The sequence below is a fragment of the Erpetoichthys calabaricus genome, chromosome 10, assembly GCF_900747795.2.
Source record: "Erpetoichthys calabaricus chromosome 10, fErpCal1.3, whole genome shotgun sequence".
NCBI lineage: Eukaryota > Metazoa > Chordata > Cladistia > Polypteriformes > Polypteridae > Erpetoichthys > Erpetoichthys calabaricus.
This window is the reverse complement of record NC_041403.2, coordinates 151,923,206-151,941,915: the sequence shown is the minus strand read 5'-3', so window position 1 is coordinate 151,941,915 and position 18,710 is coordinate 151,923,206. Positions and strand designations below refer to the sequence as shown.

Below are 18,710 nucleotides of genomic sequence, written 5' to 3'. Positions count from 1 at the left end.
GATACTTTATGACAGTCTGCCGAAACACAAGAAGGTACAAACAACAAGAAATCAGCTTTAAAGGGCCATTTAGTATAAATCTGTGAGAGGATGAGTAAAGCATGATTGAAAATCTAAGACCTTAACCTGTTAAACCTTTTTTAAATTATTTGTTCAAATACATAAGCAAACACAAAATAAGTAAATTATTGATTAATATTCTGAATTACCAGTCTCCTCACACTTTTTCACCGTTCTCAGCCAGAATCCTAACCTGTTTTTGAGTTTCATATGGGAAAGCAAACTTTGAATTGTATACTCAGAAAAGGTGCTTGTCAGTGTAATTGACACCAAGGTCCATCTGCAGCAAGAAACAGCAGCCAAAAGCCATCATTGACAGGCAATGTTCTGGGAGAGGCAGGGGCAAGCAAGGATCAGGGGATCATGTGCGTCCAGGCTGTTTTCTAGTCCCACCGCTGGACTGTGGGACACAAGCTGGGAAAAATGATGAATTGAGTGAGAAAATAAAAAGAATATTGTTGGGCTCAAAGTTTATAAAGGTTGAAAACATTCATCCATGAAATGTTAATATGGTCCTAATGGTCTGCTTGCATTTTGTCTGCCTGTAAACAGCCATAAAGAGGGGACTACATTGTGCTCTCTTCTGTCATGTAAGGGTGAGCCAGGGCTGGCAGTGCAGTGTCGAGAGATGTAATGGATTGGCAGAGGGGATGGCCAGTGTCCTGTGAAAATAATAAAACATTGCAGGCATCATCTACAGCAGCCTTCTGTTAATTTAAATCTCCTCAGATGTCCTTTGAGACAAAAACTAAAGAGGCAGTCAGTTGTTACCTGGCACTTCAACAACCTCTAGAATGGCTCAGAATGAACACAATTCCTTTGAACGTGCCATGTATGACAGATGTCCGGGGACATTGCCTCACCGGGATGCTGGGAGACGGGAAGGACTGGGAGAGGGGCAGTATTTTACCCGGAACATGAGAGAGCAGCCTTCCTGGGTTGCATGGGTGCCACGGAGCAGGGACGCTCAACCCTGTGGGAGGACGTGGCCACCGCCAGGGGGTGTCTGGACAGCTCCAGCACTTGTGCCACAACAAGAAGTGCTGTCAGAAGAGGAGCTGAATCCGCATGCAGCACTTCCGGGTGTGCTAAATAAGAAGCACCTGGAGCACTTCCGGGTGCTGTATAAAGGGGGCCACCGCACTCCACTCGGGGCGAGAGTCGGGAGGGAGAAGACGAGGAGAAGGTGGCTGGAGAAAAGAAAGAGGAAGAGACAGAAAGAAAGACTGAGTTGGCTGTTTTGGCACTGTGTAAAATGAACGTGTGTAATTTTCGGGACATTCGGTGTCTGTCTGTCTGTGGCTGGGCGGGTTTCTCACACATGTTAATATCTGCATATCTCTTGATCATAGCCATGTTCTGAATTTTTTTAGCATTTTGGTGGATCTGAACATTTTTCAGTCTTGGAGAATAAGAATAATGTGAAAGAAAATGGCCTGCATGTTTTTCTCTCAATCTTTAGGATAAACCTGGAATTACTGGAAGCATTTTTCTTGCATGAGATTCGGCCAAGGTGTGTTTTGGAGAGAGCTGAGGTCAGTAGTCAGTTTAGTCTCCAACAGTAGTTAGCAATCACCATTAACTCGTGCAATTCATTTCCAGGAAAGCTTCAAAGTGCATTTGAGAGCAGTCTACCTGCTGAGGAAAGCACTGCTGAAGATTTTATTACTTCAGTTTTTGGTTTCTCTATTCGAGGTGTTAAAACCTAAACTTTATGCTGTCTTCCATGTCATTCCAGTCAATACTGATGGAAGAGACACTAAACTATAATGACTCATCAAGACTCCAGCGCACCATGAAATTGTACATTACTCACTTCATCTCAACAAATTATGTTTGATGTGTTTACTATCTTTTCATTTGCTTGTGGCTGGCACTCCTCTGACGCATGGCAGTCAAGCACTCCAGTGCCATAGAATCATTGGGTTACAGCACAGGCAAGCGGATCTGTAAGGAGGCAGCTATGCTTTGTGACTAGAAGTCCTTTTTTCACACACATCAATAACACTTAATAAAATTGAAATTCCATAGAATAAATGCATTAGAATACAATTTATGTTTCTCTCAGTCGCCCATTGGTGTGAAAATATTTAATCCTCTGCTATTTTCACCTGGTTTTACTACTTTCACACATTTCTAAAAGTCCAAGCAGTGGCAGTGTGGTTTACATTGCCGCCTCTCCTATCCAGTGATCTGGAGTTGAATCCTGCGCCTGGTCACTGTCTGTGCGGAGTTTGCACCTTCTCCGTGTGTTTTTGGGGTATTCTCTTACATCCCTAGAGATGTACTGGTAATACAAGAGGTTGGAGTTGCAAGGCAGCAGAAGTAACTACTGTGCCACCATGTCACCATCAGTAAAATTCCTAGGAGTAATAGAATAGAATAGAATAGAATATATTTCATCAATCTATTTTCAAGCCCATTCCAGCTTCCATATAATATAATATAATATAATATAATATAATATAATATAATATAATATAATATAATATAATATAATATAATATAATATAATATAATATAATATGGGCGGCACGGTGGCGCAGTGGTAGCGCTGCTGCCTCGCAGTTAGGAGACCCGGGTTCGCATCCCGGGTCCACCCTGCGTGGAGTTTGCATGTTCTCCCCGTGTCTGCGTGGGTTTCCTCCGGGCGCTCCGGTTTCCTCCCACAGTCCAAAGACATGCAGGTTAGGTGGATTGGCGATTCTGAATTGGCCCTAGTGTGTGCTTGGTGTATGGGTGTGTTTGTGTGTGTCCTGCGGTGGGTTGGCACCCTGCCCGGGATTGGTTCCCTGCCTTGTGCCCTGTGTTGGCTGGGATTGGCTCCAGCAGACCCCCGTGACCCTGTGTTCGGATTCGGCGGGTTGGAAAATGGATGGAATGGATGGATAATATAATATAGGGCAGCACGGTGGCGCAGTGGTAGCGCTGCTGCCTCGCAGTTAGGAGACCCAAGTTCGCTTCCCGGGTCCACCCTGCGTGGAGTTTGCATGTTCTCCCCGTGTCTGCGTGGGTTTCCTCCGGGCGTTCCGGTTTCCTCCCACAGTCCAAAGACATGCAGGTTAGGTGGATTGGTGATTCTAAATTGGCCCTAGTGTGTGCTTGGTGTGTGGGTGTGTTTGTGTGTGTCCTGCGGTGGGTTGGCACCCTGCCCGGGATTGGTTCCCTGCCTTGTGCCCTGTGTTGGCTGGGATTGGCTCCAGCAGGCCCCCGTGACCCTGTGTTCGGATTCAGCGGGTTGGAAAATGGATGGATGGATGGATAATATAATATAATATAATATAATATAATATAATATAATATAATATAATATAATATAATATAATATAATATAGGCGGCACGGTGGCGCAGTGGGTAGTTTCCTTGTGTCTGCGTGGGTTTCCTCCAGGTTTCCCCCTTCAGTCCAAAGACTTGCAAGTTAGGTGCATTGGTGATCATAAATTGGCCCTAATCTGTGCTTGGTGTGTGTGTGCGTGCGCACTGCAGTGGGCTGGCACCCTGCTCGGGGTTTGTTTCCTGCCTCGTGCCCTGTGTTGGCTGGGATTGGCTCCAGCAGACCCCCGTGACCCTGTAGTTAGGATATAGCGAGTTGGGTAATGGATGGATAATAAAATAGAATAGAATAAAATATGTACTGTATGTATGAGACACATGATGAGGAGAAAAGGCTCATGCTGAGAGAATCAACTTCAGAGAAGGAAAGTATAAAACCAGAGAAGAAGCAAGAAAAGTGCCTCAAAAGTAATGACTGTGTCTGAGAAGCAGGCTATATGTGAACACGCTCAAGAGATGGAGAGGTGGTTGAAGAGATATTCATACACAAATCATTTCAGTGTGCACGGTGATACTTTCCTAAATGATATGAAAATGATAGCGTAGATGAAGATCATCTACTATATGATAAAATACTGAAGTGTGCATGCCCAGTACCACTGACCAATCTGATTGGTCAGTTTGGCTAAGGTGTGCTTGGTCAGTTTGGATTTAGTGAAGCTACAGCAGAGGAAGTGCGAGCGTGAGGCACACGACAGCACATGAGGCGAGTGGAGAGTCAATTTCAAAGATGGAAAGTATAAAACTGGCCAGGATGTGAGAACGCTGCCTCAAAAACAATGAAAGAGTCTGAGAAGCAGGCCATATGAGAGGAGGCGTCAGTGAAGAGACATTCAGGCACATACGAATACCGAGGAAAGGCGCTGAAAGTACATGTAGGGCAAGAGATAGCAAATATTTTTAAATTATTCTATTACTTGTCTAGCATGGCTAGTTTTAGTATATAAAAACACCATTTTTAAATGAAAACACAGTAGTGTGGATGTAGCTAATGACTGAGAGTAGGACTTGAACTCGAGCAGCTGGATCCATGAGACAGCAGCATTAATGGATAAGCCACTGTGCCACACTATAATATAATATAATACAGTGGAACCTCGGTTTACGAGTAACTTGGTTTACGAGTGTTTTGCAAGACGAGCAAAAATTTTTAATAAATTTTGACTTGTTAAATGAGCGAGGTCTTGCAGTACGAGTAGTACGTATACTCTGTCTGCTGAGCGTCATGTGATCACAACTGAGCTGATGGTTCTTCTCTCTCTCGCTGTGGGATTGTGGGCAATCGTCTCCTATTCTCCGTCTGAGTTGGCGTGCCTCACTCATAGTAAACATCTGTACAAGCGTATACTGTTTACTACAGCATTAGCATTGTGACTGTGTGTGCGCGCACTCGCGCTTGTATATGTGTGTGCTCACTCGCGCGCACTCGTGTGTGTGTGTATGTGTGTGTGCTCGCGCGTGCGTGTGTGCTGTGATGTGCGAGTCCCCGTCTTGCACACTAAAACACAAAGCTGAGTCTCAGTACTTTAGCAACACCAGCTTTATTCAGCTTGAAACAGACACAGCAGTCAGGCCGGGCCCTGCGCATTTATAATGTTCCTTGTTCCTTGTATCACCCATTGACGGTAGGCACTTATACCATGTCCGCGATCTTTTCGGATTCGCTTTTACGGCGAACTGCTACAGTGCTGGGAGACTGCGATTGCTTTGGGACGCTCTTCCGCGTGTCGTCCCGTTGGGTGGAATCTCACAAAAGTTTAGAAACTCACTCACACAAGCCATGATTCTTTTCAAAGGTAAAGTGCAGGTTAGTTTGTTTTATGTATTTTTACTTTATATTTTGTATTAATTATTTTTATATGAATAGTTTTGGGTTGTGGAACAAATCATCTGAGTTTCCATTATTTCTTATGGGGAAATTCACTTTGATATACGAGTGCTTTGGACTACGAGCACGTTTCCGGAACTAATTATGCTCACAAACCGAGGTTCCACTGTATAATATAATATAATATAATATAATATAATATAATATAATATAATATAATATAATATAATATAATCATTTATGTTAGGTAGAATGCCCAGAGGGGACTGGGCGGTCTCATGGCCTGGGACCCCTGCAGATTTTATTTTTTTCTCCAGCCGTCTGGAGTTTTTTTTGTTTTTTTCTGTCCACCCTCGCCATCGGACCTTACTCTTTTTTTATGTTAACTAATATTGTCTTATTTTAATTTCTTATGTTGTTATATTATTTTTTTTTTATTTACTGTTCTTCATTATGTAAAGCACTTTGAGCTACTTTTTTGTATGAAAATGTGCTATATAAATAAATATTATTATTATTATAATATAACTAGCTGTGTAAGCCTGTGAAAAAAATTGAAATGTAGAGATGTCAGGTAATTGAAAGGAACTACTCTGGGCGTCTTTGTCCTAGGAGGTTTCGTTTTGCCGATGTGCTCGCCTCTCTTGTGTATTAGTGGCTAAGTGACTTTATCTTTCTTCGGAGGTTTCGTTTTGCCAATGTTTTTGCCTTGCTTGTGTATTCGTGGCGGGAGGAAAAGTAAAAGGGATACCGTTTTGCCGATGTGCTCGCCACGCTTCTGTAATAGCAGATAAGCGAGTGACATTCCCTTCGGAGGTTTCGTTTTACTGATGTGTTGGCCTCACTTTCATATCCTCGGAGGTGGAGCCCTTATCCCGACTCCACCTCTCACTTCTGGGCCGGACAGACACACACACTTCCACGCGTAGACGTTTATATATAAGATATAATATATGGTGATGCATGTCTAGGTGTTTCTCTACATTTACTGTATATAAATATACATAGTGTATATATGGGATGGGCAAAAGTAGATTTACAGTTGTGAGTACGCAAAACACAGAGTTTATTCTTGTATTATTATTTATTTATTTATTATTAATTATTGTATTATTTATTTGTATTATTTGTCTTTTTTATTGTCTAATTATTTGTCTTCTTATTATCTTATTATTATTATTATTGTTATTAGCAAGTAGACTACATGAATGTGTAAGTAATTAAGGCCTGCAATATCAGCACTTTCAAGATTGTACCTAAGTGCACTGTGCCATTCTTTTCAGTTAATAAAGTTAATATAGCTATTGTAATAATCATAATCTGCATGTCTTTTTCCATACGGAAAACAGCAAACTTACTTTTGCCCTCCCCTGTTCACATACACACGCACACACACACACATGCAGGCGTATATTTTTAGTGTCAAAGCACCACTGTAATTGTGTTGTTCTGTAAGGATGATAGATGACACAATCACAAATAACAAACAGAATATAATTATTCTCACACCTGCTTACTTTAATTAAAGGTGGCAGCAGCAGCAGCAGTGAGCACAAGACCTGAAACAGCCCCGGATGAGATGCCAGTCCATCACAGGGTCCTCTGGCACATTCACCCCAGTCATACTCCATTGTGATCGACCTCACCAACATGTCTTTGGAAATGTGGGATGAAACTGAAGTACCCAAAAGAAACCCGACACAGACACGGATGGAAAGTGCAAACTCTACACATACTGGGCACCCTGTTCAAACCTGGGATGCCATATCTTTGAGGCAGCAGGTCTAACCACCGCAGCACCATCCCATCCACAATTGATATACTTTGCCGTGTTTACATTTGTGAAAGTAATGAAAAACTGGTGAAAATAGCACTGGAACACGGGATTAAATCTGAGTCAGATGATAATGTGGGCTGGCATCTGATATTATGGCACCTTTATGATCAAACTCAATGAATAAATGTAAGTTACAAATGGCAAAGGGCAGAAACAAACCAGCAAGCATAAGCGGAGAAAAGAAGCAAAAAAAGCATACTGCAAAGCCAAAGCATGATCTGAATTTCTGCTTAACAGTCATGACGCAAGCCCATAAGGTGAGTGATGATGACACAAGCGAGCTTCAGTAATGATGCATTTTAAAATCCACAAGTCATGATGGCAGCAGCCTCAGCAGGACCGGTCGATGAGCAACACCAAAAGTGCTCGTAGCACTTTCATATTCTGTGTTGATATGTGCACGGAGAATAAATTAAAAGGGCTATGGGATTGCAAAGCTCTTTGAAGCACATGCCATGTTTGTCGTTTAGGGTTGTTGCCTTAGTACTCTTTAAAGGGCGCAGATGCCAAGATGATTTACCACATGTCTTTTCTTTAAAACTTCGGGAGCCTGGTCTCTTGGTAAACTGCGACTGACTCTATGTATTACTCCGTGGTCTTGGTCTTTCAATGGCTCATCTATAGGCTCAGGCCAAGCTTTGGCTTCTTTTGCTTGGTTGTCAAAATGCTTCTTGTTCAGGTGTCTACAGTCAGATACACTTTGGTCTCCAGATGTTTTTGAACAAAAAAACTGCTTTTCCATAAATGAGGATTCTCTTAGATTGTCTTCTCTAATTTTCCCCGGAATAAACTCAGTAGAAGAGTCTGCAGTTTTGGAGGATTGGGTATCAGTGGTCTTCTTCTGTTTCACTGCTAAAGGAGGACCAGGAAGGTGGCATTTCTCCTCTCTCCATTTAATGTTATTTAATAATTCCTGTGCCTTGTCTTCCTCAGGGTCCTTCTTAAATGAGCTTTCTTGACATAAATTGTTTGGCCTATTGTCTATGTGACCCTGGCTAAGCATTTCAGGATCTGTTTTGCTCCCGTCTGTGGATAATACCTCTGGAGAAGAGTGGGTAGTTGAGATCTGTCCATTGTTCCTCATTTCACTTGTTGGCCTTTCTTCTGCACCTTGCACTAAGATCACAGTGTCCTCTTCTGAAGAACTTGTAGCAATGATCGGTTCTCTCTGGTCCACAAACTCTCCAACAACTACAGTCGTAGTTTCAATAACATCTACAGATTTTATTTCTTGTTCTTCCATTCCAGTAGAATGAGCCCTTCCATGAATGTTGGTGACCAGCACAGATTGCTCCCATCTGGCTGTTTGTATTAAAGGTTCAAGATCAGAAGACTGACATTCCTTACCTTTGTCCTTTTGGCCAAGGTTTTCTAACTCTGGCTGCTTCTTTGGTTCTGTTTCATAGACTGTGTCTGCCTTAACTGGACAAATATCGAAAACATTAAAATCGTGACGGTTTCTTAATTTCTCTACATATCGTTTTTGCTCCATTTCTCTGTTCTTTTCAATTGGAAAAACGTCTGATGTTGACTCTGAGTGGGGACTTTCCTGTTGAAATTCTTTCTGGGTTGAAGAACCCTTCTGGAAAATGACAGTACCTGTTAGTTGTGAAGCAGAGAAGTTACACAGAGGAAGGCTATTGTCTTCCTTTTCTTCATGATTCATTGGTTCCTTTGGTGTCACTATTACTTTATGGTCATCATCAGGTGGAGGAGTTAGCACTTCTGGCACACTCTGTTCACTTGAATCTTCAATTTTCTGGCCACGATTGGTAATGGAAGGATCTATTTTGAGTTTTATGTCTGTGGTGTCTTGGGGGCACAAGGAAGAATCTGCAGCTGAAAAGTGACACTTCTCTTTTTGGACTTCATCCATCTGCAGAAAGGACTCAGAAGACATAGATATCTGAAAGTCATATTCTCCCATTTGCTCATTTTTAAGCGGCGTGTCGTCACTGTTAGAAGCTTCTGAAGGCTCGTCTTCTGTTTCAAAAGACAGAGTAGCTGGTTTACCCAGATTCAGACTTTGTGGTCTCTGACTTCTTGAACGCCTCATCACAACATTCTCTTCTTGATCATCAACATCCAATACCCAAGATCTTACTCTTCTTTGAGATCCAACCCCTGTCAGTTTCCCTCCATTTCCCGATTTCTCTTTCAGCCATTCAGTCCCTGGAGCTCTTGGTTCGTTCCCTTTGGTTTGTACTTCGTGTCTTTCACCACTTCGATCAGAAAAGCCTGGTCCAGGATCTTTCCACAAAAACTGTGAATCAGATGTTTCCAAAGAATCAGACCTCAGAACAATTCGCTTTTCGGTGATGACCCTCTCCTCCTTCATCTTCGTCCCTTCCAAGGCATCGCCCATTTCCTGATTGTTTTTATCTGCAGCTTCTTTCTCTGGTGCTGCTCTGCTTGAGAGGTCTACTGATTTCAGAGGAACGGGCCTATCCTTGCCATGTTTCAACTCAATGGCCAGCTCCTCACGCTTTTCAATAAATACCCATTCCTCAGAACCCTAGATGTTGGTATAGATGAACAAAGTTAGCATCAATCTGTGCTGCTCTTAAGTGCATACAATGTACAGGGAAGTGATAAAACATTAAACACAAGTCAATAACTGTAATTTTGAACACCAGCTAATTGTTTAATATAAATAAACCTGACCAAGGTTCAGTAAAGGAAAAGAAAGCTATTGACCAATTAATACTTTAGGAAGGAATTTTACAAACTCAGTGCTTTGTTAAGTGAGGACTTTCAGAAGGTAAACACTACACTTGTGAAGTATTTGGGCCAAGGAGAAGCTTATTTCAAGGTAGCTAGTGTATGGTACTGCTAGGGAGGAAGGGGAACCATAAAAACCAGAATGTGAGATTCTCGACATACTGAGGGAATGTACCTTTCTTCTAGACACCTCTAAGAGGTGCTGCAGTTCAAATGACTCATGTATACAATGTTGGACTTTGGAGAGTGGAGAGTGATTGTCTGGAGTATGGTAAACAACTATCAGTACGGGACAACAAATCCTTAACCAAAAGCCTACCTATGGCAGATTAAACGATTCTGTATGGTACAAGTCAGTTGTATCCAGGGTCCTAAAATAACTGTGCTTCAGCTGGTCATATACACTTACTGAGCAATTTCTTAGGTTCACTATATTCATATTGGGTAAGGCCTCCTTTTTGTCCTCAGAACAGCCTCAGCTCTTCGCGGCATGGATTTCACAAGATGTTGGAAACATTCCTATGAGATTCTGGACCATGTTGACATGATTGCATCATGTAATGCAGGGTTTCTTAACCTGAGGTCTGTAGACCCCTAGGGGGTCCATGGCTGGGTTTCAGGGGGTCTGTGAGGGTCAGATAAAAATTAACATTTATATTCACTATACAGCCCAGTATTGTTGATTTAGAGTAGATGTAGTGGTAATAGTAGCAATGGTAGTAGAAAATGTATAAGTAGTAGATCAATTTTAATTTTCACAAGAGGATTGCATTTCATAATTATCATGAGATCCCCATCACTTTTTACATTTAAAGGAGTGTTTTTTTAGATTGTTAAAGTTTAATAATATCTTGTGTATGTCACAGATGTATTAGGCAGTCAAATCCTGATAAATAAAATACATTATATTCATTTCATGCAAAGTTGTGTTGATGTGAATATTACCGGGGAAGGGGGTCCATAGCTTTCATCAGATTCTTAAAGGGGACCATTACTCAAAAAAGGTTAAGAATCACTGATGTCCTGTCTGCAGATTAGTCAGCTGCAAATCTTCCGTTCTGCCACATCCTAAAAGTCTTCTGGTGACTGGAGAGGCCATCGAAGAATACTGAATTCATTGTCCTGTTCATAAAACCAGTCTTTGATGACTTTTGCTTTGTGATGCGGTGGTGCATTATCATTCTGGAACTATCCATTACAAGATGGATAAATTGTGGCCATGAATGAATGCACATGGTTACACAGCAACAATACTCAAAAAGGCTATGGGATTCAAGTGATGATTATTAACAGGCCCAAAACGTGCCAACAAAACATTCCCCACACTATTATACCACCAGCACAGCCAGCCTGGACTGTTGACACAAGGCAAGTTGGGTTCATAGATTCATGCTGTTGACCTTACCATCTGTGTGCCTTAGCAGAAATCAGGATTGATCAGACCAGGCTATGTTTTTCCAGTCTTCAACTGCCCGGTTTGGGTGAGCTTGTGCTTATTGCAGCCTAAGCTTTCCATTCTTGGCTGGCAGGAGTGGAACTCAACGTGGTCTTCTGCTGTTGTGGCCCATCCGCCTCAAGGTTTGATTTGTTGTGCATTCCAAGATGCTCTGATTGTACAGAGTGGTTACTTGAGTGACTGTGACCTTTATTTCAGTTCAGACCAGCAAGGTCATTCTCTTCTAACCTCTCTCATCATCAAGGCATTTCTATTTGCACCATTCTCAGCAAACTCTAGAGACTGTTGTGAGTGAAATCTCCAGTAGATCAGCAGTCACAAAAATACTCAAACCAGCTTGTCTGGCAGCAACAACCATTCATCAGTTGAAAACTCCTCATTCTGGAGTTTGATATGAACTTTAACTGAACCTCTTGAACTGTTTCTGTTCGAGTTTACGCATTGCACTGCTGCCACACAATGGGAGGATTAGATTGTTTTATGGATGAGCAGGTGTACAGGTGTTCCTAATAATTTGCTCAGTAAGTGTAATCCAGAAATCATTTGTAAGTGAGAGTGACAGACTCTGGGAAGTGCCAACCTTCCCCTGAGTATGGGATCAAATGTTATACACAAAGGTCTATCTGGGTACACAGCAAATTAATTTGTTCTTTTTGGTGTTATTAACCAACACTGTAGAGATATAGCAATAAATTATTGACCACAAGTGCTATTTAATGTGTGAGCACCCAAACGTAATGTCTGCTGCACAATATCATTACTTATTCTTGTAACAAATATTTGCTGATACATACCAACTGCCCCTAGAACATGAGATTGTGTGCATCCATGGCAATCAATACATGAACACTTCTGTCACAAGTAGAAAAGACTACGACACCCCTTGAAAACCTCACATTCCTAGTGACATCTGGAAGTTGAGCTAAAGTCGCTGCCCAAAACAGGATTAAGACAGTGTGTGATTTTCAAATAAAATGGTGGACGGCTATCAAACTGAAGTGTGGACCAGGAACCGATGCCATGAGGGGCTAGCAAAACTATAGTCAGAAAACGGCAAAGAGTCAAATGTTCATTCGACAATGGTCAACATGCAAAACAAAAGGCAAAGGTCAACAAACAAAAGATTTTCAATCCCCACCAAATAGCTGTTCACCCTAAATAATGTCCACAATCACAAAGTCACATGTAGCTTTAACGATGAAAGGCAGAAGAATTGCGTACTCAAAATGACACCTCAATAACAGAGTGTACTGTAATTACAGCCCACAGTACCTATGAGGTCAGTCGTGTAATGACCCAACATTACAAAATGGCTACAACGTCAGCCACGAGATGCCCATCGCATGCATGATTACACTACAGTTAAGCTTAGGGTCGTGTGAGGGTTTATCGAACTTAAGGGGCACATTGTGACTGATGTTGTGGGCATGACCTGACTTACCTCATAGGCATTGCAGGCCGCAAGTTAGACCCTTCTCCACCTCAATGATATCATTGATAGAACACTAAAAAAAGATCAACAACATGAATAATAATTTTTCCACAGAAATAGTCTATCCTTAATTCTCCATGAGGTATAAACACAACAAATTGTTAGCCTCACGCTGTCATGATTAATCCAGGGTTACTGAGGGGACCATATATTATTGACACTGGATGACCAGTGCTGTCCTATGTGCTTATGTTGAAGCCAAATTCTTACTGTTCCAGCAATGCAGAATTGTCATTAAAATGGTGAATGTTATTTTTATGGAGATACCCTGAAACGTTAAACTAATTTAAATCGAAGGAGGCCATGCCCAAATTCCATTTTGATCCAGTGAGACTGTATCTGGAGCATTTTGGCTGAGACCTGATGGAAAGGACCTGGCAGAAACATCTGTTATAATACAAAAGAAGATTAGGGCTCAGACGACATCGAGATGCCTTCAAGTCAGGAGCCATCTTACCAGCATCATAGGCCCCCGGGCAAACTGTTTTGATAGCCAAACAAAAACATACATAGGTATCAGAAACATCATGGGCCATAATGTTCGTGGGGCCCCCCGGCCAGTGCCCATTGTGCCCATATGTTAAGATGGCCCTGCTTCAAGTGTGGCGTTATTGCAAGGCTCAAGCATAAAATGTTCTGTTTCTTGGAAAATACACTTTAGTTCTAGTAGAAACACTGAGAAGAAGAGGATTGTCTGGACTGAGTGGCTAAAGGAACTGACATCCTTAGTTCTAAAGTTAAAAGAAAACTTAATCTTGGTCTTCAAAATTCTCAATTAATAAAATATACACCTTTAAAGTAAGCAGTGATGCACCTACTTGAGGGCAAGAGTGGAATCTAAAGGGAAGAGTGCTGCAGACAGACTATTTAAATTTGGACAAAACTAACAAGGTATATACTGTAGGTGATGGCTGTTCAAAAACATTTCAGTGAGATATTGGAGACAACTTAACTCATCTAACCAAATACATTTAAAGGGTCGCGTAATCTTCGCTCATTTCTTATGTTCAACATAACTATGCATTCTGTCCGGTATCTGTTTAACAAGGACTTAAATCTCAGACTCAGTGATGTTTACTTCGTTATATTCAATTGCCCACCACCTTTAGAAAGTGACATACAAGTTGAGAGCACAGGAAAAACCCCGTAAGAAATTGTAAGGAACTCACGATACTCCAAAACACGTTCTTCTCCCATTTTAGCAGTTCCCCAAAATTCAATGGAGCAGGACCTGCTCAGTAAGGGAAAGACAAACGTCTGGGAGTGGACCCTGCCTAGTAAGGTCAAAACTCCCCAAAAGAGTGTGGATAAAAGCAGGAGCAGGAGTGAGATGAGTCTGTTCACTTCTAACTAACAAAGAAGAAGGAACTCTGCTTGGCACTGAGTGCAGCTGAAGCTTATAGTGATGGGCATTTTGATTGGCTGGTTCAATTATTTCAAAGAATCTGATTAAGTGAATCGACTTATGTGATTCATTTGTTTTGTTTGATTCTTTACAAATGAGAAAAAAAAACCTAGGGAGGTTCCCCTTGAATGAACTGCTAAAATAAACATGCCAGTAATTCATATTGTATTATAGTAACGTCTTTTAAGGCTTGAAGCATGAAAAATTAAGTGAAAAAGCATATGAAGACACCAAATTTGAGAATCAGAAGTGAACAAGAATTGTATACCTGATTCAGTGATTAATTTTGGAAATCAAATGAACGAGAATCATGTGACTTATTTGTGAATCAAATGAATGTGAACCGTGTGACTCGTTCTTGAATGATGAATCTGTTCATGAATCAAATGAACGAGAATCACGTGGCTCCATTTTGGGTAATGAATAAATAAACCATTTCACAAATCAAATGAGTGAGAATCATGTGACTCGTTCTTGGGTAATGATTCAATTTGAACTCATAAGAACTGGTGAATAACATATGCTCCGTGCATTCAATTAGCCAATAAAAGTAAATAATTGCTAGAAATTAGAATAATAACCCTAACCCTAACCCTAATAAGGTTTAGTTTTATACAACTAATTTGTTGAATATACAAAGGGACATAAGTGAATTAGTTTAATATTATATTAAATTTTTTCATGCACATGTGCTTGGGAGACAGCTTAAGGGCTCTGCTGATGGTAGTTACCCGCCGGGCCAGGTGTTGGCACTGCATTCTAATGCTTTCTCTTTTCTTCCCTCTGCAGATCAGAAGACTGATGGCAATTCCACTACTGACATCACTTCATTGTTCACCCCCTAAAACCTTAACCTTCCTGCCTGGAATCCATATGACCGGAAGGTCAGCCATATTTTTTCAGTTGAGCTTGCGTCTATAAAAACATTTCTATCATCTTTCTAAAATGATCAACTAATTCTTTTGTTTTAGATTGTATGTGGTTGAGGATGTGCCCCAAACCTTTTTTAGTATCAGTTCTCTTCTCTTAAAGTTTGTATATTCTGTTGAAAACAATTTCAGCAATGAATTGTGGAAAACAAACAATTAAACATCTCTATATATAATCTTCATTTGGATCTTGATCTTTGTTTGTCCGTGAATGAATTAGAAGAAGAAGCACTAGATGGCAGTAGAGAGACAGCTAAAACATAGGCATTGTATTAAGAATCTCCTCCAGGCTTATACTACTGAAGACTGTAGTACTCCAGTCACACCTCAAAACACAGACATTCAAACTAAACAAATTGTTGTGCTTTAAATTAACTAATCTTTATATGTAATCTTCATTTGGATCTTGATCTTTGTTTGTCCACGAATTAGACCACCTTCCAGTTTAGTACGTTGTTGTTACTCACGGATGTCAACAATGTGCCGGAATAACAAAAAGGGTGGTGGACAGTGTTACGCTGGTTAGCTCCTGAGGCCTGGTTAGAGAATGAGATTGCCGAAGATAAAAGGTACGTGCCTATGTAACATATGAATGAAAGAAAGACAGTGGGTAAAATGAATGACAACGTAACAGCATGTTCCGGAAATGATTATTGTTACGTTGTAGCCAGCGAGTGCTGCGCGTCTCACAGTTGTACTGTGGCTTGCTCACATGTCAGTGAAGTGATCCCTATTTATGCTTTAAAGAGCCTGGATACCTATGTGTCCCCCTTTTATAACCATTGCTCCGTGTATATTGCCTTACTCTTTGGATTGCCACAAAGCAATCTGCGAGATTGGAGAAAGGTTGAGAAGAGATTGTGAGAGGAAACGACAGCGTCGTGAAAACGAGACGGACTGTGAACGGAGAGAAGCAGAAATGTTCCTCCACCACCACATAATTACTATTCGGACAGTGATTCAGAGTAGGCCGTTCCTATCGAATCAATGTCCAAGGGTTTTCTTTTGTAATTTTGTTTCCCTTATAAAAAATCATAATGCTGTGCGATGAAGGGCCCAGTTCACGACTGGCAGCCGCGTTTAAACAGGGAGCCCTTCACAGACAACTTTAACACGCGCAACGTAGTTGGGCGCACATGGCTAGTCTACTATATAATTAAACACAACTATCTATATACTGTATGAGTCCGGTCCCTCCAAGCAATCTGATTGGTCAGTTTTGCTATAGTTGCTTAGTTAAACATGATCAAGACAGGAAATGCTAAGAAAAGTTAACACACACAAGGATACGAAGGAAAGACTTCGGAGGAATTCTGAGAGTCACTTTCAATGACGGGAAGCATTCGCAAGAATATGAATGATGTTTTCATGGTGGGTAATGCGGACCTGCCTACCACTGGTAATAGACAAAATGCGGACAGGAGAAGAGCAACGACTCTCAAAAAGTCAGAGTCTAAGAAGCGAGCTTTATAGGAATGAGATTAAGAGAGGAAGTGCCAGGCAAGAGTGATTAAGACACATAAGACAAGAAATATCAAATATCAAATATTTTAAAATGTCTTCTATTACTTATCTTCGACAGGTAACATAGCTAGTTCTAATATAAACATGTTGTTGCTTGTATGATGAATGACAGAATGATCAATGACAGAGTTCACTTATAATGTTCTAAATAGAAAGAATCACAAGTGGAGTGAACAAGAATCATAAAACCAACAGGGGGTACTTTCACATGCGTTTTAAACACCTAAACTGGGGGTGTCCGACGCCGGTCCTGGAGGGCCGCAGTGGCTGCAAGTTTTCATTCTAACCCATTCCTAATCAGAAATCAGTTTTCACTGCCAATTAACTCCTTTACCTTTCATTTTCATAGCTCTGTTTTTTAAGGATTCAGTCCTCTGAATTGTTTCTTTTCTTCACTAAATGAGAGCCAAACAGAAATAAGACGTGAAACGATTCAACAGATGACCAGCTAAATCAAGGCCAATTTCACTCCAACCAGTTTCTTAATAAGGAGCCGATTCCTGCTCTTAATTAAACTCGTTATTTAATTCCATGGCCTGTTGCTGCACTCATTCTGCCACAGCAGTCATTTCCAAAACTGTTGATTTTCTTTTTTTTTTTTTAAAAACACCGTCAAAATATTTTGGAGACCTGGGCAGATCAACCTTACTGAGACCTTCACCTTTCTTTATTTTCAGATATTATGATTAGCTGGTCATGCGGACGGCTCATTTTGTGTCTCATTAATGTTTGACTGCAAATTAAAGAAAAAGAAACAACTAATGAGTCTGAGTCAAGTTAATTAAAACTAAAGCAAAAGAAATTAATTAACAGCAAAAAACTAGTTAAGGAGATGGTTAGAATGAAAACCTGTAGCCATTGCAGCCCTCCGGGACCGGAGTTTGACACCCCTGACCTAAACAAAATAAGCTGATGGCTTCACATAAATTGATTCCCATGATTCATTAAACAGAGTCATTCGGAAAGAACAAACCAGTTGCAAATCACCCATCACCAGAAGCTTCAAGGATTCCTGGAACTGGGGAAGACCACTATACATCCAATAAAAATGTGGACTTTTTTTACAGAGCACTCAAGAGAAAATAAGAGTGAACCATAACACAAACCGACGCTTCATTTAAATCCTTTACAAAAGTGATTGAATTGATAACGACCGCAGAGCAAAGACTGGTGGAATTAATCGTTGGAGCTGTTGATCTTTCCAATACAATTTGGAAAATCTATTTAGTGAGTGTGTGTTCTAGGTGGCTGAGCAACAACTGTGTCTACAGCTAGAAGGTACAAGTGTTTCATTCTTTTAAAGATTAAATAGCAACAATATCTCAAGATGAACTGCTGTTGCTGAGTCCATGCTTTTGATGTGGCTACAGAAATGTTGATGTAACTCAATTTTCTTCTTCTTATCATTAGCACTACATGCCCATCAATTTGATTATAGGAGCAAGCAGGGCTGTTTCTCCTATACGTTCTGACACGATTGCTCTACCAGCCTTAAAGGTCTATACATACAGAGATTGTCAAGATGCCCACCAGCCTTGGAGACAGACTCTCAATTAGCAACGAGGCTTCTGATCTTTCACCGTGTGCTCTCTCCCACTGCTTTCATGACATTAAACTCCTTACTGTGCACTTAGAAAACTAATCTCACCTGCCACCCAGGATTCATAACACCGCATAACCATGCATCTGCCTGGAATTTCATTCTAAACAGTCATCCTGATAGCAGGTCACCTCGCAGATGATTGTGTTAGTATAGGAATGAATTGAAGGGTAACCTCAGGAGAAGATACCACAGTCTTCTGGGTGAATCCTTCCAGAGCAGCAGCAGCAACAGATCCCTCTTTCCCTTCTGAGTCTGACACCTTATTGGATATAAAGTAAAGAATGGGAGGGACAAATAAAGAAGAGAGACAAGGAAGATTGAGAAAGTTCCAGATGGAGAAGGATCTCTTTCCACACAGTCAAGCGTTATACCTCAGACTTTCTGCCCGCACATCCTACAGATTTCAACCCGACTCTGTGGTCTCATCTCTGTTCTCATAGATTAGCTCACCATTACCAAGGTACTTGTGGAGCCAAATCTAGTAGAAAGTCTACATCAGGGGAGCTCACTGCACCTTGTGG

At 41.1% G+C, this 18,710-nt stretch overlaps 1 protein-coding gene across 16 annotated transcripts in view; it reads right to left on the bottom strand.

The window, feature by feature from the left end:
• The window catches only part of LOC114659554 (band 4.1-like protein 1), a 357,357-nt gene that overhangs the window by 58,812 nt on the left and 279,835 nt on the right, over positions 1-18,710 (bottom strand). For 10 of the 16 annotated variants that reach the window (XR_007935962.1, XR_007935961.1, XM_051932524.1 and 7 more), the window contains 2 exons: positions 18,362-18,448; positions 7,580-9,574 (listed from right to left, as the gene is read on the bottom strand). The exons of 3 other annotated variants lie outside the window; for them this stretch is intronic. Coding sequence is in view for 11 of the 13 variants with exons in the window: in XM_051932524.1 (XP_051788484.1) it covers positions 7,580-9,574; positions 18,362-18,448 (2,082 nt within the window). In the remaining 2 variants the exon portion in view is untranslated. The remainder of the gene's footprint in view (positions 1-7,579; positions 9,575-18,361; positions 18,449-18,710) is intronic. 3 more of the 16 variants (XM_051932525.1, XM_051932526.1, XM_051932527.1) reach the window with 1 other exon arrangement.